Genomic DNA, 24,876 nt, shown 5'->3' with positions numbered 1-24,876 from the left:
TAGTATTCACTTGATCGGCATAATTTGTTGGGGGCCAAAATGCACAGGAATGCAGATCAGAGTAAAATACCCGCCACAAAGGTGGCAACCATACGTGGGGAACTCTAGTACATATGCGGGAATTCGACCGAGACAGATTCTTGGGGCCGAATGCACCTAGGGAGAAAAAAAACATTTATGCAGGGCATGGGGCATAGGAAGCGCTAGTATACTCCGGTATTGAGACCTGCCAATATGGAGTTAATACGCTTAAATAGACCATTGGTATTACAGTCTCTGCCTTGTCGTGAAAAGAAACCCAAAAATCCACCATGTGGCCATTCGAACGCTCCAAGTACTCTGCATTGATTCTCTATTTCTACGATGGATGGTTAATGAACGTTGCCAATCCTTTTATCTGGTGCTGCTCAACAAAAGATGTCCTAATTCCTCTGTACTCACGCAACATTGGAGCCAATCACTGTGACATTGGATGTGGTACGATACGGTTGTCTACTGTGTTACCTTAAGTTGTCTAATTTGCGATGAAATGCAGGAACGGGCTACTACCTTGCTCGCCACGACAAGTATGGACCAGAGAGCTTCGTGACCCTTCTCGATATCGAGCCCACCCCTCTCTATTCAACTACAAAACGCCTACTGAAATCTCACCCCCATGTGCATGTCGAGGCACATCGACATGATATTCTGTCTTTGGACCCCCTTCCTTGTCCTCCGAAAAATACGTCACCATCCTACGATTCCATTTCTATGATGTACCTATTGCATACCCTCCCTGTTTCACCGCTTGAAAAGGCTTCGATTTTTGGAAAAATTAAATCGTCAATAAAGCCGTCGGGTGTAATTTTTGGCGCAACCATCCTGGGTCGTGGGCCATGGCATAGCTTTTTGGGGCGACTCCTATTGCGCATATTGAACTGGGAGAAACGATTGACCAACTACGATGACGGGGCAGAAACTTACGTGAAGGCTTTGAAAGAGAATTTTAGCGATGTCAAAGTGGACTTAATTGGGTCGATTCTCATCTTTGAAGCCAGAGAGCCGAGAATATAAGATTTTGCTCGTTTATGAAAGTCAGAAACGATGGTATGGTAAAAATGCCTTGAGTTACATCAATTGATTTTAGAATCAAATACAACTAGTTTCATTTCCTCGAGATTGAACTCCACGAAGTCGTCGAAGTTATTTAGATGCTTATATAGCTACGTATAAGATAACCCAAGGACAGGTCTAAGAGGACCAGTAATCTCAATATGTAATATCATCGTGTCAATGGAAGCCAAATTATGCCCAAGAAGGGATCTGAAGTGACATGGTCATGTATCTCGGCCCCTCATTATATAGCCAACTGTTGACGTCCTCATTAGGACTAGTACCTTCCGTCCTGCACTACTTAGGCTTCACCTCTCGTAGATCCTCTTCTTCCTTCCTTGCCGCACTTCCACAATACTACATTCGTATCCTTGTGCTTCGTGTTGGTCTTTACTATTCAGCTCGTACACCAACAGCTCTCAATAGTCATAACGGGCGGCGAGATCAAAGAAAAGCTTCAGGTCGTTTCCATTCCATCGTGTCGGTCATGATATAAGATACTTGGTGGATAGAATGTGGAGACCTTGCCGAGCCTGTCACGCCACAATTGCTATAGTGACCCTCAGCTTTTGAAAACCATCGCCATTATACTCATATTTTGGAACTTCCTATACAGTTTCGACTTTATCTAATTAGTTTCCATGTATCTTTAGATTCATTATTACTTCCTCTCTACCTAAGTGGTAGATAGCGAGCTGTATCTCATCAAACCCAAGCATCTTCTCTTCTGTGCGCATCAGGAGAATGTTTTGTAAGCGGCGCGTCGAGAGAGACCTCCACTTCAGTCATTTTCTGGATTTGCAACCCCATAGGCTGGGCGCTTGATTCTAGTCGCAACAACTCATCCTCACTCAACGTTCGCTTTCTTGAGTGTGCCGATTCAGGAGCCAATTCATGTGACTCCAAGCTTCCGGTACCCGAACTGAAGTGTGAGTGCATTTTTTGAAGCAGAGGTCGAAGTGTGACGAGACAACCCGCGAATATCCCCAGCTCATGTTCCAAGGCACCCCAGTATCCAACTGGTGAGTTCCCCCAGGTATAATCTTTGGGTGTCCAATTGATGACAACTGTTTTGGCAATGGAGGTTCCCGCAGTGCTGTATAACGTTAGATTATTACCTAAAAAGGCAAGAGTGGCAAGGGCATACAAAAATCCGATCATGAGAATTGCATAGACTGCCCATTTTTGTTGTCGAGGAATTTGAACTCGATAGACGATTACGATGGGGATCGCAGCTGTGAAGAAATCGGTTGCGACTCCGACAGCTTTCCTCGGGTTAGTACAAACATATAGTCCATCTGTATTCCCATGAAAACTTACCCGACGCAGCCTTGAGCAGGATGTCAATGGTATCTGCATTGATGCATTTCGCATCTATAGATTTGTCCCAATATCCCTTTAGCGGAATGCACTGGACCAGGTCGACGATAACAACGGCGATAGTGAAAGGAATCAAGATTATAAGGTTGGTCATTACGAGCCACTTGACGGTTTGGTTGGCTCTGTGGGTCATGCGGAGGAGAAATAGACAAATGGAGACTTTGACCATCATCGTGCCAAGCAAGTTGATTATCGAGTTGATTAGAGTCAGTTTCGATATCATGGGTAGGTTGGCTGGATTGACGGTATCTATGTGCTTTCCGATCCCATACTGTTCATCGGTTAGACATTTCATGTAAAGCACATTGTAAGGAACTATGTTGAACTCACTTCCACCAGCAGCGTTTCAACTACTCCAGCACCAATTGATAAACCCTACCATTCTGTCAGAAAAGCGAAATTGTCTAGATCCTGATACATCTTGCTACGTACGTATGCAAGCAACATAGTCCTATAGTCACAGTAAGCTCTCTGCTTGGTAGTGTAGGAAATAACGCATAGCCACTTAGTAGCTTACCAATCATCCCAACCTAGCGTTCTGGGTCTTATCCTGGTCCTAACATAGAAGCGAGCGGACAGAACGGCGGTCGCTAATATGAAGAGCGACCAGTGAATACCGATAATCAGCGACTGCCTTGAAGTATAAGCCATGGTAGAGGCAAGCTCGTCACTTGGCTGACGGGATCTGTAGGAACTTCTTGAAGCTCCGCGTATTCAAATATAAGGTCGTGTCGGCGCATAGAAAGCAGGAAAGAGCCTGCGAACGAAGGTAAATAATCCCGCGCGAAAGCTTGATGGCTTGAAGGAAATAGAGTTGAACTTGTTCCCTGTGCGGATCAGGCATTTGGATCGAAAAAAAGACTGGCAAGCAAACCCCTCATCACATTCAACGTCACATTGGTCATTTGGTCCCAGTGGGGGCCATGCAGAAGCATTCATAATGCAGGTAAGATCTGCAGCCCCCAACATTCGCCCTTCTCAGTATCATGCACCACATGAATAAATTCAACTTGGCAAGCGCTAAAATTCCCCTTGGATGCCATGTCAGACTTTAGTCTGACTCGGCGCATGTTTGTCGATCGCTCGCCAGCGCAAGGTTACAGAAGACAGCCATGTATTGTAATAGTTTTATCAGTACATTTCAAGGGTATTTATGCTCGTTTATTTGCTTACTGGACAGGTATAAATAATCCTGATCCTTCTTCAGTCTTTAACTTGCCTCACTAATTATTTTACATATCCTAGAACTACCAGTGTGATCAAGATGGGTGGTGTGTTTTCAAACCCAAGTTATCCTTCCAGTCCCACGTCGGCCCAAAATGTGAACGAAATAACTATCACTGGTCTTGGAACGCAATGGCCCTCAACTGTTATTACAGCAGACGATATAGAGAAATATGCTCTATCGTTGTATCCTGCGGATGCTCCTTGGTGGGTCACATTCAGCAATTTCATACAATCAATGCTTACGTAATTCCAGGCTTCAAAGACTACTCAGGATTAACGCCCAAACCGGTATTGAGACTCGCTCTGTGGTGAATATTTGGGCAGATCCACGATGGCACCAAAAAGAGCCCCCAAAGGCAGAGGAAGTTGATGCTGCATGGCGCCAATATGGTGTCCAGCTGTCCAAGGAAGCCGCGAAGAAAGCATTGCTCGACAGTCGAATCGAAGCGAAGTCGATCACACATGTTGTGTCCGTCACCGCTACCAATGCTGGAAGTCCTGGTTATGATCAAAGTGTCGCCCGTGAACTAGGTGTTCCAGCCGATGCAGAAAGAGTCCTAATCAGCGGCGTTGGCTGTGCTGGAGGGCTTGCAGCGTTAAGAATGGCTTCAAACCTTGCATTAGCAGCAACTTATCAGGATAAGCCAGCCAGAATCTTGGTTCTCGCATGCGAAATTTGCAGCATTTATATCTGTTCTGAGTTCCACCAGGCGGCGACCTCACAAACTGGAGGAATCGGTCCTACACTATTTGGTGATGGTGCAGCAGCTCTGGTTGTCTGCAACTCCAAAGGGCTATTAAATGGCGAGAAGGACCTCCCTAAGCGATTTTCTGTCATTGATTGGCGTTCATTCATCACGCCTGATACGCATGCTGAAATGGAATATAAGATTAATAGTAGTGGATTCCAACTCCTACTATCAAAGAACGTTCCCAAGCTGGCTGCAATGTCTCTCTCCCAACCGTTCAAAAGCTTGACAAGGTCGAATAGTATGCCTTCTGCCGTCCCGACGGAGTTTGATTGGGCGCTTCATCCAGGCGGTTTGTCTATTATCAAGGGAGCAGAGGCAGCTATGGGAATTTCAAAAGAGTTATTAGCAGCTACCTATGAGATTTACCGAACTCGTGGCAACGCATCCAGTGTCGCCGTTCTAGCGGTTCTTGATCAGATGCGGAACATGGAGATGAGAAGGCGGGATGTTATCGCTGCGAGTTTTGGACCTGGCCTCACTACAGAGATGGCATTATTGAAGCGATGGGAATAGTTGAATATGGTGAAATAAATTAAACTTTGGTACCGACTTTTCAATAGGTCGAATGTGGTCTTCGTTCACAAGAGCCGCACTTTATTACAGGGAGGAACCTTGGAAGCTATATGTAAATTCATTTTTGACTAGGGTATCAATAGGATTCGTATTGCAAATTTTGACAAGAGCTCGGCAGGAACTAATGTATCCCAACCTTGATTATATATGATGTATACAGTGCCTGGTGGGAAATTTGAACACACCTTGCCCCACTCACAATAGATTATGTAATTTGCTGCCAGAAGTAAGGGATATATTATTAATCAATAGGTCATATACCAGCCATTTGCCGCAATAATAGCTTGCACACGATGAGGCATAGTATCTAACGTAGCGTTCTCCTTGATCGGCGGTAACGTGACCAGCTAGAGTTCATTCCGCCCCCAACCACCCGTGTGAGCGCCGGTGGGGCTGAAGCTGAATGGGGGCCGAACCTTGATGGGAACCGAGTCCTTTAATTTGCAGGCAATACAGAGGACTCCATACAAATTTCTCATTAAATGGCGAGGGGTACGAGGAAATGGCTAGGCAACAAGAAAGCATGGTATCCACTTTGTCTTCAACAAGAGCGTCAACTATAAATAAATCGCCTCCACAATTCTTCACTGTGTCGCTTGCCCCTCGCCAGTTCCATGAGCTCACGAATGCACTGTTGATGTTGCATTTTGTGGATTCTGACTGGCGGCCTAAGACTTCCCCTCTCCCCGGGTACCAGTTTCTCCCCGAAGAAGGGGTCACTAGCGTGGTATTGTAAATTCCCATAAAACAGCCTTGAAACGTAAGATAAAACAAAGATACTACACATTACGTGACAGTAATTCTTGTAGGTGCATACGTAAGGTTATCATTTGCAGAGGTGCTTTTCCTTCCCACTATCCTCTACAAAATATCCTTTCAGTGGTTCCTACATTTTCCCGCTAGCCCTTTCACCTATCCACATTCCGTCGATATCCTATGTCAATTCCTACTTTCAATGTGTTGAACGGGCATCCCATTTCTATCCTTCAATAAGAATCCTGAGTATGTGTTTGATACTAATTGATATCTCATTTCTGTTGACTGTCCTGACGAGCTTTATTTTGAAAGGCCTAACTTCGCCATGTCAAGCACTCCGCAAGCTTTCACACAATGTCAAAACATCCTTTTTGACTGGGCCGACAGTATAGACGCAAAGGCCTGGTCTCATTTGCAAAGCTTATTTGCACCAGAGATCTCGATTGACTACAAAAGCGTCGGGGGACCGCAAGTATCGTCCATTCCATCCAAAGTCTTTGTCCAGGGCCTTTCAACTCCCGTACAGCTGGGCAATCCCGGGGTAACTACACAACATTTGATTGGTGCCTGCAGATGGTCAGAACTGTCAAAAACGAGGATACAAGTCAAATTTCAGATCCGAGCCGCGCATTGGAAAGTGTCCGATGAGAATGACGGCACGGAGAGGGCTTATGCAAATGGATACGGCCTCGACACGATGGAATTCGAATTACGAGAGGAAGGCTGGAAGATTGTGTTGATCGCAGTAGAGGCGAGGTGGATAGAGGGCGATTTCAAAAATATTTTCAAGAGTAAAATCTAACCTTGTTTTTGTGGCAATATTTTCTGGCACGTCCCATTCTTTGGAGTTTGTCTTGGGATATACATTCAAAATCTTGAAGTCCTTATGCCTCAGGAGAGGTGACTGGACCTCAGCGAGATAAGAGTCATTATTTCAAGTTTTTTTATCGCTATTTGAGCCTTGAAGTACAAATATTCTGGATTACGATCATAGCTTCGAAGATCCTGCTTCAGGCCCAGTCCAGACAAATGCAGCAAGCCGATCCCTAGCCGTCCGCATTCTCTGAAAGACCTCAGCTTGGGGGATATCTAATAGCCCCTCAAAGCTCATTGGGATAACCTCTAGCTTCCCTAGCTTGACAAAATGCGCACTTGACTCTTTCGGTCTATCAGGCCTAATCTCTCTAATAGCCTTGCCCCATCGTTTCATAGTGTCGCGGCTTTGAGGTAAATGAGGCAAGATAATGTTCCAAACATGCGGCATAAACTCGTATTGGACGAATGTGACAGGCACCCCAGAAGCCTGAATGTTCTTGACAAGGAATTTGATTCCATCCGCGTACGTCTCCTCGCCACACGTAATCCACATAGGCGGCATCCCCGACCAGTCTAATTGCATGGAAGGATCAATAAGCGGGTGACACAGCGCTGAATTGTCGCAGTGGAGATCACCCCGAGGGGGAGTTGTGGGCCAAAGCTGATCTGCCGGGTAGTTGGGTTTGAGCCAGGGGGCACCCTCTGATAACCATTCGAACTTCTCGAATTTCTTGACAGATGGAAGGGACAAGACCAGGTCTGAGCCAGGACTGACAAGTGCACAGCCTGCGGGCATTGATATTGGAATGCGCTGGCCATTGAAATGTATAACAGGTGTTTTGCTCCCAGAAGATCGTATCATGGCTCGAAGGAATTGGAGCAGATGAAGATGAAGAAGTGAGCCCCCGGATTCACCGACCAAGATGATATTTTTCGGGTTGATGGGTTGATGGAGGGACCCGACTGGGGGAGCTAGGAGATAAAAGTATGCGACAAGAACGTCTAGGAGGATAGTTGGTATGGTGTACTGGGGCGCAAGACGAGGCTGGAAAGTAAACGCGCGCGATCCACTCATTTCAGCGAGTTGTTTGATCACCGGTCGGGCACCTGGGGGACCGGCACGGCTAAGAAGGGTTGTTAAATCCAATTCTGTTATAAGAAGAGAAATACTCACAAAAACGCCCCTCCAGCGAGATAGAAAATGGTCATGTCATTGTCCACGTTCTGTTGAATACCTTGAAACTTTTCCTGGTCGCTGATGTCGGGCTGTGGTGCCTTAGAGTCTTTCACATCTTTTCGCACTCCAATCCATTCACCATTGTAGGAGACGCAGGGTGCTGGGGGGTCGAGCTTCTCGACTCCCTCGCTGGTCGCTTTATAAACATTCCATAGTCTTGAGCGGAGAGCTTCCTCCTCATCACCAGCTGGACAAGGTATTTTTATTTTAGATACCAAGATCGATCCTTTCAAAGGTCTTTCACGAAATGAATGTGTCTGCATCTGGGAAATAGGAATCCAAGGGGCACTCTTAAAGGCCTTCCGAAAGCCAAGAATGACCTGCTTCTGGGTCTCCGGGTCATCCATTTTTTGTTGATTCGACACTCTATGGTCTGATTTGAATACCATGCGGAGATTTGGCAGCTTTTTATCAGATGTACTGAGTCCCCAGAGCCTCGGCTAGGGGGCATGACGCGAAACAAAGAGAGTGGGGTGAAGGCTGGGGGCCGTTTCCCCACGTATTTGGCGCCAAGGGTTGCGTGTGATGTTACGAAGTATTGAAACTTGCCGATCTTTCACGCGGCTCGCGTATGTTTTATTACGTTGCATACTTTCAAGATCTGTTTGCAGGTAAGCAAACATTACGCAGAAATTACAAAGACCAGACCCTAGCCTTAACGCTATTTAGTGGGGCCGAACTTGTCAGCTTCAATCAGGGATACAGTACTGCAAACCGACGCTAATCCGAGCATTTCCATACTTAACCAGTAGAGACGAGCATCAATAACAATATCGGCTCAAATCAGCAGACTGAATTCACAAGATTCTCCGCCGGATAGCTTATGTCGGAATAGGCTTCGGCAAATGGGGCCCCATTTCTAAATTCTAAAGCCCACCCCAACCGCAAAAATCCCTGCCCCCACTGGGAGCCCCATGTATTACTTAATTTATAATACCCGCTTAAGCTATTTAGGAGAGAAAGAGATAAAGAAAACGAAAATATTAGGTGATCTTACTCTAAAATACAACATTCGTACCTTTCCTGCAAGGTGAATATCTGCCCGGACTACCCTAAAGAGGGCTGAATAGAGCGGCGAGCCGCCCACGCCTGATCCATGGGCGCTAGGTGACCACTTCCTTAGACTGACTGTTGTATGTCCTGATTTTAAGTTTTTTCCTGTCTGGTGTGGAGAGATGGAATAAAGCATTGGTCGGGTAAGAACAGAGTAAACACCTACTCCCCCACTTTCACTTGGGTCCGGGCCATAGATGTGTCCCTTGGGGTGTATGACATGTCTGCTATGTTTTTACCAATTGATATATTCTCTTGCAACCAAATACAAGAATTTCAATACTGATTTGATGAAGTAGGTGCTCGATTGAGCTAGCATTGGCCTTCTTTTGGTCGCTTTCAACTGATCAACAAAACTAGAACGAGAGAATCATCCCGGACCCGCTATCAGGTTATAGAAACATATTGGATGGTTCAAAATTTTGGCAAACAGCTTTATAGGATTATTACTTTGCTTTGTTTGGCTGAGGAGAGACAGCTTAATAACTTATTCAGTGGCAGAGGTAGGACTGAGAGAATCTGTCGGGCAATGATCACAAGCGCTGGAAATATTGTTACTGGTACTCTTCCTAAAAGACGCGTCGAAGTACAAACGTGATAGGCTCTTGGGGAATTTTCAGTTGACTGTGGTGCGGAAGTTCCGAGGTTTGCTAATCTTATATGTCGCGGGGCGCCAATCCGACATTGTACATAAGATGTAGGCCTATGCATTCATTGAAAAAGTATTCGTTCACGTACAAATAATGACTCATGTTAGATCCCTAATACTCCTAGCTTACAGACATTGCGAATAGTACGCATTCTGCGCTTGGCAGGTATATGGGCTGGCACATGTCGTCGCCCCTGTCCAGCCAGTGCCGCCGCACTGCGCCCAGTGGGATGCTGTTGCAGTAGACCCTGCGCCAGTGGTGGTTGAAGTGGTGGTGGCTTTAGTGGTGGTGGCAGTTGTTATGGTTGTCGATGTAGTGTGTGTGGTTGTGGAAGTGGTCGTAGAGCTGCCCGAACTGCCCGAACTGGAAGGGAAATAGGCAGACAGGATACTTAGGTAGTAGGTATACGCGGTCCCTGAGGGTGGCTCCATCGAAAAAATATAAGTGCCCCACCATGGTCCTGCGGCCCACCAGGATGCTCCGAGCCAGACATCACTGTTCTCTTGCAAGTAGTCCAGCATTCCAGTCACAGCGCTCTGACAGACTGAATTAGCACCACCTGCAAATTCGCCCAAAAAGCCAAGTTTTCCATTGCTTTGTAGCCATTCCGTCGCCGACTGTACACGCTCTTGGCCGATCGTCGAGCTGACACACGTGTCGGAAGTGCCAGACCCATCCGAGTCGAGATACTGGTGCATCTCATAAACGATCTTGTCATTGGGGTCAGTTAAATTGACCAGATTAGTATTGACTGATGTCCACGTCCACGCGCCACTCCATGAGTTCCCTTCCACAAAAATATACTGCGAGGTAGCTCCAGCAGCCCGGATTGCGTTGATGGCCGCCTGGTTGAGGTTCAGCACCAGCGTTTGGTCCTCCGTGTTGAATTCGTTGTCTGTAAATATCAGTAAGAAGAGGAAAGGAGCCAACAGGAGCTGAAGCTTACTCGTGTCGAAGATGACCTTGTCATTCGATGCAAACTGCGTTGCCACGGTGGTCCAAAATGCAGCAAAGTCACTTGTGGAGGTGATGATGTTGCCATAGCTGATTCACTAGTGAGTGGAGTTACTAGTTGGGAAGTGGAGACTATCGACTGACTATCGTCCATAGTTGTGTGGATCAACCACAGCATACGCCCCGATAGACGTGATGTACTCTACCGTCTGGGAATCGATAAGCACGGGCTGGGTTCGAGATAAGGGCAACGTACACTCTTCAGATCTTCTAGATAGGTCTCATCTGGACTCGAGGTCAATGTGTTTGGAATCAATCGCTCCATCAAGAACGGCACCCGGAAGATATTCATGCCCGCGTTGTGTAGCGTTTGAATGGTCGAAGTGTCCGGCCATATGTAGTCGGTTCCCAGGACACCCGGGATATTCCCACTGCCAAACTCTGCCCCGGACTCACTTGCGCCAAACCCTACGAAGATTGGTCAGTTTTGGCTCGGTGTTGATGGGTTCTATACTTACAAACAAAGGATGAGGCCCGCTTAGAGTGGCCTTGGGGCACCGCTAGAGCCAGGGCAGCGCTGGCTGCGAGCAGCAGAATGGATCTCATTGTTTTGGATCTTGAACAGGGATGACTGACAGCTGAGGTTTACTGTTTCCCTTGAACCTGGTGGTCCTTATATGAGAAGCGCGAGCGTAAGCTTTCGGGACAGTCGACCATACCCCTTTCCTCCGCGGCGATGAAGCCGTGTCGGCTCTTTTTCACTGAAGAAACTTCTTCAGCATCGGTGGTACAGTTAGACATCATATTTGGAAATAGGTTTCTCGGACCGTTGACCGAGTGTGACTGAAATCGTGTGTGAAAGCCCCCTCACAAATTAAATCACTGGTTTGGGACAGGATGGATCATATGGATTGGGTATGGCTAAATTGGACACGGCATTGGGCACGTCACAGGAGCATCTGGTATTCGCAGAGATGAGCAAGGGACCACACAAGTTGCTAGCGCATAGGAAAGCAGGTTCAAATGTGGAAAATGGATAGTATGGAGGGGTTTCCGGACCAAAACAGGTAATTTAGCTTTACTAGAAAGCTCATCAGCGAATATGTCTTGAAGTATAGCCTTTCTTCAGTCTACTGCAAGATTTGCGGGGTTCCCAAGCCACCCCGCACCCCCTATTCAGGGGCGAGAAGTAGGGCGATCAGCATCTTTACCAAGCGAGACTTCTCCAACTGGCAGGGTCTGAAGGAGTTTGCCGGTAGATCGTGATAGAGCCCTGGCGGTTAGAAAGCTTCACTGCCAAGCATCCTCGCAGCGACTGAGATGTGGTTCTTGTTGCTGTCATTTAAGATTCGGCCTGAAGATGCCGAAATTATCATTTCACAACTCCAGGAAGATAATTTCACCCTTGAAATTAGTGTTATGCCAAGGTGTGGCGCTGACAGCGCTCTGGGATGAAACACAGTAGAATGATCGTGAGTGGTTTGCGTAGTCGGAGCGCCCTCCGCGTGGCACCACTTGCATGTTGCAAAAGTGTGACGGACATGATCGCAAATGGATGTGGATATTAGACCAATTGTCGCACCTTGATTGGTCAGTCCAAAACAATGGACAAGCCAAACACGGATGGCAACACCTTCATGTACCTTTGCCATTTCGTATATTTGAACAAATCCTCTTCTAGTTGACTAGTCGCTCTTTTGTACAACACATTATGGCTTTGGAGTCATTTACAAAGTGAGACATGAAACAGCAAAATGGCAGTAGAACTTGAGATTAAACAAATGAGCACCATTAATAGTCTAATTATATTGGCAACCTGTATCTAAATCCTTACATCTAGGTGGCATCATAGAAAGGAAAGAGGTCCCAGCCGGTGCCTCTTCATCGTATCAATACAACGACCCACCATTACTCTAATTTCTCTGTAAAATATTTGATAAAGCCAATCAAAAAATTATGAATGCCATTAGTAGTGACCATCTTGAGGTACGAATGCCTATGATACATTATCCTGAGCATATTCACAAGAGGGAAGATTTTAGCGACATTTAAAAAAGCCGCAAATATGGTACTATCAGTGCTTTCACTACATCGACTTTGGTTTTATATAATGATGGCTGAATTCTACATAGAGTAGATAGCTTTCCTTAGGGGTATGACTAACAATAATGCTCTTCATTTTTTGACCATCAAATAGCTTGAGAGTTAACAAGGATCCAATTATGTAGTTTGTATGTGACACTAGCTATGGAGATCTTCAGCTGCCTCGTTGCTGAGGCATAGAATTGTGTACCAGCGCATGGGCCTCGTACCCCGCTTGATTCGCATACCAATCGACCACGTTTCTACTTCAGGGGATGAAAGAGATGCCCCTCCTTCTCTTCTTCTAGAATTAGGCTTGACACATTTTCCTTGTTATCATCATTCTCCTCATTTTAACGAGGCAATATACTTCTCCCACAAGCGAACTACCCTCGACAATCTCCGGTAGCGCTATTGACTATCAGCTTACACTAAACATTATATGTTTTTGTCTTCTGTTTCCTTCTAATTGCAATGCATGATTAGGTTGAGAGTTTTGGTGACTGGGTGAGAGAGCTGAGGAATTTCTTGCAAGTCATATTCATCCTTCAGCAGCCCTACATAGCCCGTGCACGCGTGACGTATTTGCTTACTTCGCCCAATTCATTGCTTTTTTTTCACGCTCGTAATAGTTAAGCCGAACGTGAGAAAGGAATTCTATTTTATCTCGGGACAAAACATTGAATGGTTCAACGAAAATCACAGTAGGTAATTCTAAAAATTTATGTGCACACTCATGATATTGCGTGATCTTAACTGAACTTCATTCCGGTTTATGTCCTCTCTTTCTCCTACTTTGGTCGTCAGCTAGCCTTATATTTATGTCTAGCTAAATTATCTAATCTCCTTTTGTGATTCCTATTGATTTTCCTCCTTGGCACATCATGCTCAATCACATGTTGTGGTGCTATCGTATTCGTTTTGCCAAGTATAAGCTACATGACTTGCACTTTAACTTTCAACTTTTTCTTTGTACCTTGGATTCCAGAGTCTTTAGCGCGCTGCATAGAATATTTTTCGGAAATTTTTGATCATGTCAGAAGATTAATAATCAATTCCACAAAACCTTGACTGATAACGATTACTATATGGGTTCTCAGGAGCGACAATCCGAACCCATGATGAATACTATATGAGATCGGCATCACCGTAGATGCAAGCCACCTCTTCGTGTTCGTATGTGATAAGACTGATGAATTTGCCAATAAGTCTAATATGCACTCACACCAGCTTCGCCACAGGCCACATAAGCTCTGCACACACTATATCCTCTATCTCTTGTGACAATTAAGGCCACCCTATGAATCTAGCCTTTCCTTTGGTGACCTAGATCGTAATTGGCTACACCAATGTTATATGTGAATATGAAAGTTTTGAGTGACAACATATAGCTTTCTAACCGTATTTTGTTGCCAAAATCAAGAATTCACTGCTGATATCATGAATTCACTTGCTGGTTCCTAATGGCTTCACCCAATGACATCTGTCAGATATGATAGAACATGTGCCAAGGTGCTCTAAACGAAAGGGAAAAGTAGATGTAATCTTATACAGGGGGTTTCCAAACCTTTGTATTTCAGGTGAGGCTTCCAAGCTTCGTGAATTCACCTGCCGGTGGTCACCTTATAGGGCTTGATGATATTTAAAATGCCGAAGAATCCCTAGCAGTCAGAATGCACTGCCCTCTTAATTGGATATATAACCATCTTGGTCAAGCCGTTATTCTCCGCTATCACCCTCATTTCATGACAGGTTTAGAGGCATTGTACCAAGGTTTACTATACAATTCTCTTCTCAGAAATCTGGGCTAAAAGCCCACCAGGCGGGACCATGAAAGTCTTTAGCTTTCTGCTGTTTCTTCTGAGCCAATCAGCGTCCGCCCTTCGCTATGACCAACAGTTATTACAATGGGATCTTGACGAGAACAAGACTGCGCAGAATGTTGTTGACTACTGGAGCAAATGGCCAGAACATACTTATCAACCTTCTCCTTCAAACTGGCGATTTCCCTTCTACACGATTTTCCTTGATAGATTCGTCGACGGTGAACCCGAGAACAATGATATCAATGGTACCGTATTTGAAACCGATACATTTTCAAATTAGTATCGGTTTGGAGGCGACCTAGTCGGATTGACAGACACACTCGACTACATACAAGGTATTGGTATTAAAGTGAGTTGGTTCCTTCTATTGGTATGAAACAATCACTGACTATGCTCGCTTCAGGGGATGTACATCGCCGGTACCCCCTTCGCCAATTACCCGTGGAAGTCAGATAGTTATTCGGTAGGCCGAAAGATTCCCTTTATTGCATATAACCTAACTTGAGCTAGCCATCAGACTATAGCCTGTTGGACAGACACTACGGTACCATACAGCAGTGGAGATCTACCATCGATGAGATCCACAGGCGAGGGATGTACGTGACGGCCGACAGTACATATGGCACGTAAGTGTATCTGATACCACCACCTAAAACCTACGTTGATGAGATATCAGTATGGTAGACTTGCTCGGATTCAAGGGATTTCTCAATAGTACCGCGCCTTTGAACCCGCTCGAATACCAAACAGTTTGGAAGGGAGATGAGAGATATTTCGACTTCATGCCGGGTGATGAATATAAACAAGAATGCCAATATCCCACCTTTTATACCGAAGAGGGAAGACCCGTTCAAAATGGCTCCGATTCTTTCTTCGATGAACTCAAAGGTTGTTATGACAGTGAATTTGATCTGGTTGGTATCTTTCCGTTCTGCATATTTCACAATATTTCCCATAATGACACTCACTGAAACGAAAACAGTATGGAGCCATAGATTCGATCGACCTCGCACCTGACTGGAAAAAGTCTCTCGCCAAAACAGGCTTGGTTCAGGATCGACTTCGTGAATGGGTTCCATCTGTGAGAGAAAAGATTGAACATTTCACCTGCATGTTGATAACATCACTGGACATTGACGCGCTTCGTATTGACAAAGCAGGTCAGATTAGCGTCGATGCGCTTGCAAGTTCTTCTCGAGCGATTCGCGAATGTGCCTCTCACTTGGGGAAGAAGAATTTCTTACTGAGTGGCGAATTCACGTCAAGCAACTCATACGCGTCGATTTATTTCCGGTCGCGGGCGCGAGCCTGAGATGAGGCCGCAGAATCCGACCCAAGCGATTTCTCTCACCAACAGTTCAGACGATCAGTACTTCCTGCGGGAATCCGAAGGGCATGCAATGGATGACGCGGTATTCCACTACAGCATCTATCGAGCGCTCACCAGGTTTTTGGGCTTGGATGGTAACTACACGGCACCAGGGGACACAAGTATTGACTTCGTGGATGCCTGGAATGACATTCTCGTATCCAATGACCTCATCAACATCAATACCGGCAAGTTTGACCCAAGACACATGATGGGTACGGCCAATCAGGATACATTTCGATGGCCATCTATAAGACAAGGAACGGAAAAGATGCAGTTGGGGCAATTTATCACCTCCCTTCATCTACCTGGGATTCCTCTTCTGCTCTGGGGCGAAGAGCAAAACTTCTACCTCCTTGATAGCACTAGTTCTCTCGGTTTGTTTGGTCGGCAACCGATGACTTCTTCGCCGTATTGGCAAACTCAAGAATGCTATGGCCTAGGTTCAAGCAACTACAATGACCTTCCATTAGAATCTGCATTAGTCGGTTGCTACGACAATGAAGTCGGCCTCGACCACCGGGATCCCACCCATCCCGTGCGCAATATCATCAAATCATTCTACCATCTTCGCGAAAACGTTCCCTCTTTGAAGGACGGCTTCTACCTCGAAAGCCTGTCAAGAGCACCCACAATGTGACCTTACCAGGTTCCAACGGCACAATTACGGAGCTCGGGTTGTGGAGTGCCATTCGCGATCAATATCCTGGTATAAATGATCTCGCTCCAACCAATGAATCTGCTGTTTGGCTTGTTTATCACAGTGGAAACAGCTCCGTGGAATACGACTTTGACTGCAGCTCGCCCTTCAACGGCTTTCTGGCACCTTTCAGTGGCGGAGTCAAAGTTCGAAATCTGCTGGCGCCTTACGACGAAATTGTATTGCAATCAAGTCAGGTCAAACTAGGGATCCATGGGTCAACTGATTACAATGGATGTTTGGGTCCAAGTACTTTCCAAGCCGTTGACTTCCGCGCCTACGTTCCATCGTCACGATGGATCTCCCCTCCCGTGGTGATGACCGAGTTTCTGCTCGGATATGACGCCCGAATTGAATCGAACACTAATATCAGCGAAGGAGAGAGCATTGATCTAGAGCTCCGATTCTCAGAAAAGCTGGATTGCGACTGTCACCGAGAGTATAATTATAGCATCCGAAATTCAGAGTGAAAAGGTGCCTAGAATCAATGTTGACAGCGTGTCTTGTGCGATGGTTTGAGCTGAATCCATGGAGCATCCGGGTCAAATTCCCTCCACATGGTCGTGGAAGGCTACAGTTGACAATTTCACTCATGGGATCCACACTTTGACGGTCAACAATGCCTCCACGGCAACGAAATCAAGATTCACAAACTCTATCGGTCATTTGATGTTTCGTGTTGGATTTACAGACAACCCAATGATTTTCCCGATGCTCGCGAACCATACAGAGACCGGGCTCACAGAGCTAACAGATGCGGATGGCTTTCTCGTGGAGCACACAGCTGCCGGTGCAGATCAATGGCGTTTCAGTACTAATTGGGGGAGCTCTTGGAGCGACTGGGAGGTCTATAAAGGAACTCCGAGCCGGATCAGCAATCTGCCATGGTCCGGAACGAAGCGACAGCAATGGGAAGGAAGCCATGTCATTTTGCAGTACTGGAGCAAGATGGCAGGAAGTAGCCAGCATGTTCAACATATGGATTTGCGGGGAGCAAAAAAGTCCCCGAGACGATTCCCTCATCTGTTTGCAATTGGGGATTTCAATAAATACGGGCAGGATATCGGACTGAAAAACACGTTCTCGCTGGATGACAAGATAAAAGCTTGGAAATTCCACTTGTCAGCCGAATGGCCGTCCAAATTCCAGGTGAATGTTTGGGGAATTAATCCTGACAAAAAGCTCGATCAAACCTTTTTGCTTGGAAATACCCTGAACAGCAGTCGGTTAAATCGCCTTCAGCCGGACTCGCTTTCCGTTGGTGACAATGTCATTGATTTCTCCGAATTTCCGCCCGCACCATTCATGGCCTACCAAATGGAATTGAACGATGGAAAAATGCGATTTGAGCTTGTTCCAGTTGGACAACGGCTGCACCAACAGATCATGTATCTCTTGCTCTGGATCCTTCCGGTAGTGACTGGTGCACTCAGTATTTGGATATATATGGGCGCTTTCTACCACGTCACTTTCAACCGCACGGGCGTCGGTAAAGGTCTTCAACTTGGCTCTTTGCCGGCTTTCCTCCGCCTGAATAAAGGCTTCGATAAGCTTGGCAGCGAAGAGAATCAAGGACCGACAATGACAGACGTAGGAAAAACAAATCCTTTCGGTGTTCTCCCTTTGGCCGCAATTTCAATTCCGAAACCTAAGCGAACCGTCTTGTTGGCCACTTTGGAATATGACATTGAAGACTGGAGCATCAAAATCAAGATTGGCGGGCTTGGAGTGATGGCACAATTGATGGGGAAGAACCTCCCCCATCATGACATTGTATGGGTGGTACCCTGCGTTGGTGGAGTTGACTATCCAATTGATACACCGGTCGATCCCATGTCCATCGCCATTGGCGGGACTGTCTATGAAGTTCAGGTTCAATACCACAAGCTACGCAACATTACATACGTGCTTCTTGACGCCCCTATCTTCTGCCAGCAGACCAAATCAGAGCCATATCCACCTCGAATGGATGATCTCCGAAGTGCAATTTACTACAGTGCATGGAATAACTGCATTGCCGAAACGACCAAGCGCTTTCCGATCGAAATTTATCATATTAACGACTATCACGGCGCATTAGCACCTCTCTATCTTCTTCCGCGCACCATCCCCTGCTGCCTATCACTTCACAATGCCGAATTTCAAGGACTTTGGCCGCTGCGTGATCAGAAAGAGCTTGATGAAATTAGTGAGGTGTTCAACCTGAAGATCCAGGTCATCCGCAAGTACGTGCAGTTTGGCGAAGTGTTCAACCTTCTTCGTGCTGGAGCAAGTTATCTTCGAGTCCACCAGCGGGGCTTTGGGGCGGTTGGTGTGTCTAACAAATATGGCGATCGCTCTTACGCACGATATCCGATCTTCTGGGGCCTCAAAGGGATCGGCAAACTTCCCAACGCAGATCCTTCTGATACCGAGCCCTGGGATCCCGAGGCAGAATCTCGCCAGGTCATTCAAGTTGATCCGGAGTATGAGAACTCTCGAGGAAATGACCGTTGCCAAGCGCAAAAGTGGGCAGGGCTGAAGGTAGACCCGACTGCTGAACTGTTCGTGTTTGTCAGTCAGTGGTCTGTTTAAAAAAGTGTCGACCTTATAGCGGACATCTTCCCAGTGATACTGGGAAAACATTCCAATGTGCAGCTGATCTGCGTCGGTCCAGTCATCGATATGTATGGGAAATTTGCCGCCCTCAAATTACAGGAAATGATGACGCTCTACCCCGGACGGGTATTTTCGAAACCCGAATTCACTGCTTTGCCGCCTTTCATCTTCACGGGCGCTGAGTTTGCGCTTATCCCATCGCGCGATGAGCCCTTTGGTCTTGTGGCGGTTGAATTCGGGAGGAAAGGAGCTCTCGGAGTCGGGGCTTTGGTTGGTGGACTTGGCCAGATGCCAGGCTGGTGGTTCCCCGTCGAATCCATGACCGTGAAACATCTCCAAAAGCAATTCAAGGCAGCCATTGAAAGCGCGATCGGGTCGAAGCAATCCAATCGCGCAATGATGAGAGCAAACTCTGCCAAACAGCGCTTCCCAGTGGCTCGATGGGTAGAGGACCTCGACTATCTGCAATTGCGATCAATTCGTATGCATGAAGAGCAAAACGATCCCTCTCGGCGGAAGCCTCGTGAGTCCTCGCGTTCTAGTTGTATGCACTCGCGTGATTTTAGTCAAACATCACTAGTCATAATCCAAACCCCGAGTCTCAACATCGATGAAATGAATCCTAGCCCAAGGTCTTCGGGCTTCGAGCTTCCCGCTGGGACTCCCATTCGGAGTCTCTCTTTGGGGGTCCGTTCCGGTCCTGGGCATCAACCAAAAACAACTGTTTTGCATGAGGGCACCGCGCTCACACCGAGATTGGAGGAGATTGCAGATCCAGATGAGCAGGCCATGTCGACGGAAGAGGCAGAGGCCATTCTCAGTCGAGGGGCTTCAGACAATGCGGAGCAGAATCGACGAGGTCGCTCTATGTCAGGTGTTTCATCAAGTTCCGCGGGCATGGCAGGTCTAGGGATCAACCGGGCCTACTCACTAGCACAAAGGGGCCGACTGAGGTCGACTTCAGTCTTGAGTTTGGATCAGATTAGAGCCACACGCGAGAGCTTTTCGTTGGAGAATGCAGATCCCACTTTCAAGGATGAGACTGGGAAATACTCACGCTATTTCCAGGGTTTGTTGCAGCGGTTGAATGGCAAAAACTCCGAAAGCGACCTGTGCATTGAGGATTTCATTGTGCAAAGTGAAAAAGAATGATCGGACAATCTGCGTGAAGTTCAGCTAGGTCGCGGATCACGCAGCCCATCACCAATGCCCTCACCATCGTTTGGAGCCCACAGGTCACCATCCCTAAGTAATAATTTAGATGATGACGAAGGCAATGAATTCAACTGGGAAGACGCTTCAGCACAGGAGATGTTGCTGCCTGTGAGTATCCAGCGGCCTCCTGCAATCCAACGCTGGCTGTCAACCCGGATCGTGGACTGGCCAATCTACTCAATACTTCTGGCTTTGGGTCAGATAATGGCTGTTAATCCCTCTCAGATAACACTTTTCACTGGATCAGAAAGCAGTCCCGCGGCACTTTACATTTTAGGAAGTTTGTACACCATCACCAGCTGCGGTTGGTTGTTGGCATTCCGACGCATCCCGTCACTCTACATCCTCTCACTTCCTTTTGTCCTTTACAGTCTTGCATTCTTCATTATCGGCGTTGCCAGTTTCAGTCCCGACGCTTCAGGTCAAACCTGGGTATATCATATCGCCGCTGCATTTTATATCATGGGCTCTTCAAGTGGCTACCTGTTCTTCTCTCTGAACTTTGGAGATGATGGTAAGTAATTGACTTTCAATATGCTAAAATTTGTACTCATATATTGACAGGGGGATCCAAGATCGAATCCTGGATCTATCGCGCATGCCTCATCCAGGGCACACAGAATATATACGTCGCTGCACTCTTCTTCTGGGGCTCTGAGTTGGCATCAACAAGCCGCCGTGGAACGTTTGCATCGCCAGGCGTTGCCGCAGGCATAACGATACCCATCGCCGCTTTACTGTTGACTATCGCAGCAGCGCTCTACACCGGTCTGCCAAAATACTACCGCCAAACCCCCGGCAAGATTCCGGCTTTCTACAAAAGCATTTTTCGCCGAAGGATAATCATCTGGTTTTCAATATCAGTGGTGCTGCAAAATTACTTCCTCAGCATGCCCTACCAGCGCAACTGGGCGTATCTCTGGGGCTCCAAGTACGCGCCTGGTTGGATGGTGTTGCTACTTGCTTTGACCTTTTTCATCGGCGTCTGGTACGTGCTTCTCGCACTGCTGGCTTGGAGATCGAAGACTCATTCTTGGATCGTGCCAATTTTCGCCGTCGGTCTTGGTGCTCCACGATGGGCACAGATGCTCTGGGGTACGTCCGGTATTGGGCTGTGGGTGCCATGGATTGTGGGTGGTCCCCGGGGCAGTGCCCTGGGTGGTCGAATCCTCTGGCTCTGGCTAGGCGTTTTGGATTCCATTCAAGGAGTTGGAATTGGCATGATGCTGCTACAAACACTTACACGGATTCACATTGCGGCAACGCTGTGTGGGGCTCAGTTGATTGGCACGGTGACGACTTTGGTCGCTAGTGCCAGTGCACCCGATCGTGAGGGTCCAGGGAATGTATTCCCTGATTTTTCGGCGGGTATCATCTTCGGCCTCTCGAAGCCCTGGTTTTGGATTGCGCTGAGCTGTCAATTGGTAATTCCGATTGGATTTTTCATGTTCTTCCGCAAGGAGCAATTGACTAAGCCTTGATTCGATGTTCATTTCATTTCGAGATCGGTATTGTGTTAAGTGCGGATATATACAGAGCAATTAAATTAGAATTTGCGAAACTGCACAACGTAAGAAATTAAAATAGAAAAGACGAATATACATCACTTGTTGTATCCTCTCCTTTCTCTCCCCCCTTCGCAAAGGCTTGGGGTCTACACCGTTCTGGTGAGAAATATCGGGCATTCAGGGTGTTCAGGGGAAGGGCTGCAGGGCACAGCACCAAGGTTCTATCTTAAGAGAGAAAAAAAAAGATAAAAACATACAACAGTCAGGATTCGCATGTGGTCACCCACCATACTACTAACTAACCGGCGTGTGGCTTAAGTACGGCTGAGCGGACGGGAAGCCCTGTTCTCCACACCCTATGGTCGTATGTGCTTTGATTCACGTTGAAGTAAACTATATAGTAATGTTTCTGAGGGATCTATGTGTAGCCTCAATGCGGCCAGTAGTCCGGTGGGTGCCGGCAGGGCGAGGAATGAGTGAGAGCCGCTTTAGCGTCGCGCGGCCGGTGGTGAGAAGGGTGAGTGCGCAATAGGCAGGGTGAGAACCGGGTGAGAATCCTGCCGGCGTAGTCACCGCACCGGCCGCCCCGCTAGGGATTAGATATATCATTGGTATGAGCGCAGACTTTCGAACACTGGTCTCTTAGTATCTACACAATGCCATGGCTAAGCTTTGTGATTGGTTACTATATGGCGTATGAGGTGTGGAATAATTGTGTTGAGAAGACATGTCTTTGTGTTATCTGGTATTTAGGTTTGTGGCCTCTGGTAGGCGCGAGTCGGGAGTGCTGAATATTCCCTGGGCGCACTAGTAAAATGGCAACCCTCTCTTTTGTCGACAAATCCGATGGGGTGCAAATACTTATGACCCGTTATTGTAGACCGATCCTTACTGTCTGGGGAAGGACAATCAATTACTCCGTTTCATTCTCACAAGCCTCAGCGGTATTGAAGATTGAAACCTCAACAGATCAAGAGGTTGGCGCTAATCTCATCGAAGCAAAAAAACAGGACTGTTGATTAAACTCATTATATGTAATGACGCCCCTCAATCAGCACCGTGTTCGTCATTCACCTTTGCACTATACCGAGCGAAAGGGCTGTTCTCCCTTAAGCGCTTACCATGTCTCAGAAATACATATGGCGTTATGCAGAACAACGTTGCCACAGTTGCGATAATACTTGTCGCGATGTTTGATCCGAGCCCCGAATACATTGGATACGCGAACAGAGGAAGACACCCGGAGGCCAGCGCGCGTAAGAAGCCTTGAATAGCCAACGCTGACGAGGCGTAGATAGTATACGTGTCGGAAATGTACCCACTTAGCGTGTACGAGAACTCGGTCGCTGCAAAGCCAATAAGCACGAGGCCGAACATGGATGCGATCCAAGGGACATGGACGAGCGGTGGAACTGTCCAGCCGAAGATCCAGAGTCCTGTGGCGAGTGCAGGCGCAGCAATGGCAAATCCGCCAATCTTATCTTCCGGCTCCGGCCACTGTCCGGCTTTCTGTCGGGACTTCAGCTTGTGATGGTCCCAAAAGCGAACAATCCCACTCATAATGACCCCAGGAACCAGAGCAATAAAAGGCAGTGAGGTCGCCCTTGAGCTCCAGCCAAATGCGCTATATACAACGGTGAAGGACTCGGTAAAGAGGTACATCATACCCCACGCCGACGCGCTGAGAATTGAGACTAAAATGATTATAGGTTCCGAGACACCAATCTTGGCCGGCCGCACCAGAATCACCTTCACAAGCTCTCGGGTGCTATTTATCCGGTCAGGGTTTGGTATATCCATGTCTACCACTCCGATCTTTGACTGTAGATTGGCAAAGCGGCGTTCAAGCAGGGTTGTCGGCCGGCTCTCGCGGACGGGTATAAGGAGGAAGAATATCACTGCACAGGTGATGGCGGAAACATGGTAAACCCAGCGCCTACAGTTTGTGCGGTCAGTACATCGATGGCTACACACACAATGGCCGCCTGATATACTTACCAACCGATTGCATCTACTATATAGGACCCATAGATTGGGCCCACGGCGATGCCGAGCATAGTGGAGCAATTCCAAAACCAGAGAAGCCAGAGCCTTGGCTGGTGGGTATACAGATCCTCGATACTTCCAGCCAAAACGATCGCTGGCACAGACGAGGCGAAACCGGAGAAGAAGCGGCCGATGAAGACTCCGGCTGGCGAAGGAACGAGGCCAACCATCAGAGAAGAAATACTGTATGCACCGGCGGACACGAGGTAGGACTTTTGGCGACCAAGAGCCTCAGAAAAAGGAGGCATGATCAGCGCCCCCAATGCTTGTCCAATGCCATACATGAACTGAAATCCGGTGAGCATCACAGCCCTGGTCATTGCGTACTCTGACATGGCCTCTTCTGCAGCGGATGGCCCCGTTGTGCTCATGATAGTCGTATAGAACTCCAAGGAGAAGATGACACAGGCGTCATAGAACTTGCGCTGAAGGGGCCAATTGCGTGGGAAGTTGCGGTGGTTCGTATCCCACCCAAGTGTCCTGGACCCAGTCTTTCTAAGCCCCCTGTGCGCGGCTTCGCGCTCGAGACCATCAGGTTGTCCACTTTGCTTTTCCTGTCGGCTTTCGTCCATGTTCGGAGGAGTAAGGTGTGCGCAGTAGGTTGAAGGACGCAAAAGTGCGGCCATGCGCCTGATTCCACGACTGTTCGTGGACAAATCTTGGTAATATTGCGAGTATTCCTTCACGATCAACACCTGCCCATACTGCTCTAAGTGGGTCCGATGACGTATAGCTTCTTGATACGGTGGGCAGCAGTACAGAGCACGTTGAGCTCATTCTGGAAGCAGAGCTACGGCTGAAGATAAGCTATGATTCTAGCACAGTCTTATGGAGCTTATCATATAGACGAGATAGCCGTGAGGCACACGGGAACCACCCCTGTATAATCCATGGAAGGTAGTTCAGGAAACCGGGACGTGAGATAGGGTGTGCGTCTGTTCGTTCGGCACCAGACCCACACTGCAGATCGTATGGTTCATTGCATCATCGTCACAGCGGTAGATCTGCGATCAACCGCAACAGTTCGGATGCCCCGCCCTGC

General features: G+C 47.4%; 7 protein-coding genes across 7 annotated transcripts; 3 read left to right on the top strand and 4 right to left on the bottom strand.

The window, feature by feature from the left end:
• Positions 1-1,797: 1,797 nt before the first annotated feature.
• N7484_007793 (uncharacterized protein) lies at positions 1,798-2,919 on the bottom strand (the record flags this gene model as incomplete). Its single annotated transcript, XM_057118180.1, has 5 exons — positions 1,798-2,188; positions 2,240-2,357; positions 2,413-2,743; positions 2,803-2,847; positions 2,905-2,919. 5 exons carry the CDS (start codon positions 2,917-2,919, stop codon positions 1,798-1,800), a joined length of 900 nt encoding a protein of 299 aa, XP_056971215.1.
• An 817-nt stretch (positions 2,920-3,736) lies between these two features.
• N7484_007792 (uncharacterized protein) lies at positions 3,737-4,964 on the top strand (the record flags this gene model as incomplete). Its single annotated transcript, XM_057118179.1, has 2 exons — positions 3,737-3,903; positions 3,953-4,964. The coding sequence occupies 2 exons, from the start codon at positions 3,737-3,739 to the stop codon at positions 4,962-4,964; spliced, it is 1,179 nt and encodes a 392-aa protein (XP_056971214.1).
• Positions 4,965-6,768: 1,804 nt separating this feature from the next.
• On the bottom strand, positions 6,769-8,180 carry N7484_007791 (alpha/beta-hydrolase; the record flags this gene model as incomplete). The annotated part of the gene is made up of 2 exons (XM_057118178.1): positions 6,769-7,720; positions 7,771-8,180. 2 exons carry the CDS (start codon positions 8,178-8,180, stop codon positions 6,769-6,771), a joined length of 1,362 nt encoding a protein of 453 aa, XP_056971213.1.
• A 1,481-nt stretch (positions 8,181-9,661) lies between these two features.
• On the bottom strand, positions 9,662-11,096 carry egl2 (putative endoglucanase; the record flags this gene model as incomplete). Its single annotated transcript, XM_057118177.1, has 5 exons — positions 9,662-10,431; positions 10,483-10,580; positions 10,635-10,699; positions 10,747-10,958; positions 11,009-11,096. 5 exons carry the CDS (start codon positions 11,094-11,096, stop codon positions 9,662-9,664), a joined length of 1,233 nt encoding a protein of 410 aa, XP_056971212.1.
• Positions 11,097-14,402: 3,306 nt separating this feature from the next.
• N7484_007789 (uncharacterized protein) lies at positions 14,403-16,937 on the top strand (the record flags this gene model as incomplete). Its single annotated transcript, XM_057118176.1, has 9 exons — positions 14,403-14,643; positions 14,713-14,747; positions 14,802-14,861; positions 14,909-15,024; positions 15,075-15,312; positions 15,381-15,609; positions 15,665-16,144; positions 16,241-16,403; positions 16,532-16,937. The coding sequence occupies 9 exons, from the start codon at positions 14,403-14,405 to the stop codon at positions 16,935-16,937; spliced, it is 1,968 nt and encodes a 655-aa protein (XP_056971211.1).
• Positions 16,938-16,995: 58 nt separating this feature from the next.
• On the top strand, positions 16,996-21,761 carry N7484_007788 (uncharacterized protein; the record flags this gene model as incomplete). Its single annotated transcript, XM_057118175.1, has 5 exons — positions 16,996-19,024; positions 19,076-19,588; positions 19,646-20,134; positions 20,327-20,794; positions 20,845-21,761. The coding sequence occupies 5 exons, from the start codon at positions 16,996-16,998 to the stop codon at positions 21,759-21,761; spliced, it is 4,416 nt and encodes a 1,471-aa protein (XP_056971210.1).
• A 1,074-nt stretch (positions 21,762-22,835) lies between these two features.
• Positions 22,836-24,406, bottom strand: N7484_007787 (uncharacterized protein; the record flags this gene model as incomplete). The annotated part of the gene is made up of 2 exons (XM_057118174.1): positions 22,836-23,724; positions 23,787-24,406. 2 exons carry the CDS (start codon positions 24,404-24,406, stop codon positions 22,836-22,838), a joined length of 1,509 nt encoding a protein of 502 aa, XP_056971209.1.
• Between the last annotated feature and the right edge of the window lie 470 nt (positions 24,407-24,876).

The sequence above is a fragment of the Penicillium longicatenatum genome (assembly GCF_028827895.1).
Source record: "Penicillium longicatenatum strain IBT 33135 chromosome Unknown contig_4_segment0_segment0, whole genome shotgun sequence".
In the NCBI taxonomy this organism is placed as follows: domain Eukaryota; kingdom Fungi; phylum Ascomycota; class Eurotiomycetes; order Eurotiales; family Aspergillaceae; genus Penicillium; species Penicillium longicatenatum.
This window is presented reverse-complemented; position numbering and strand designations above follow the sequence as displayed.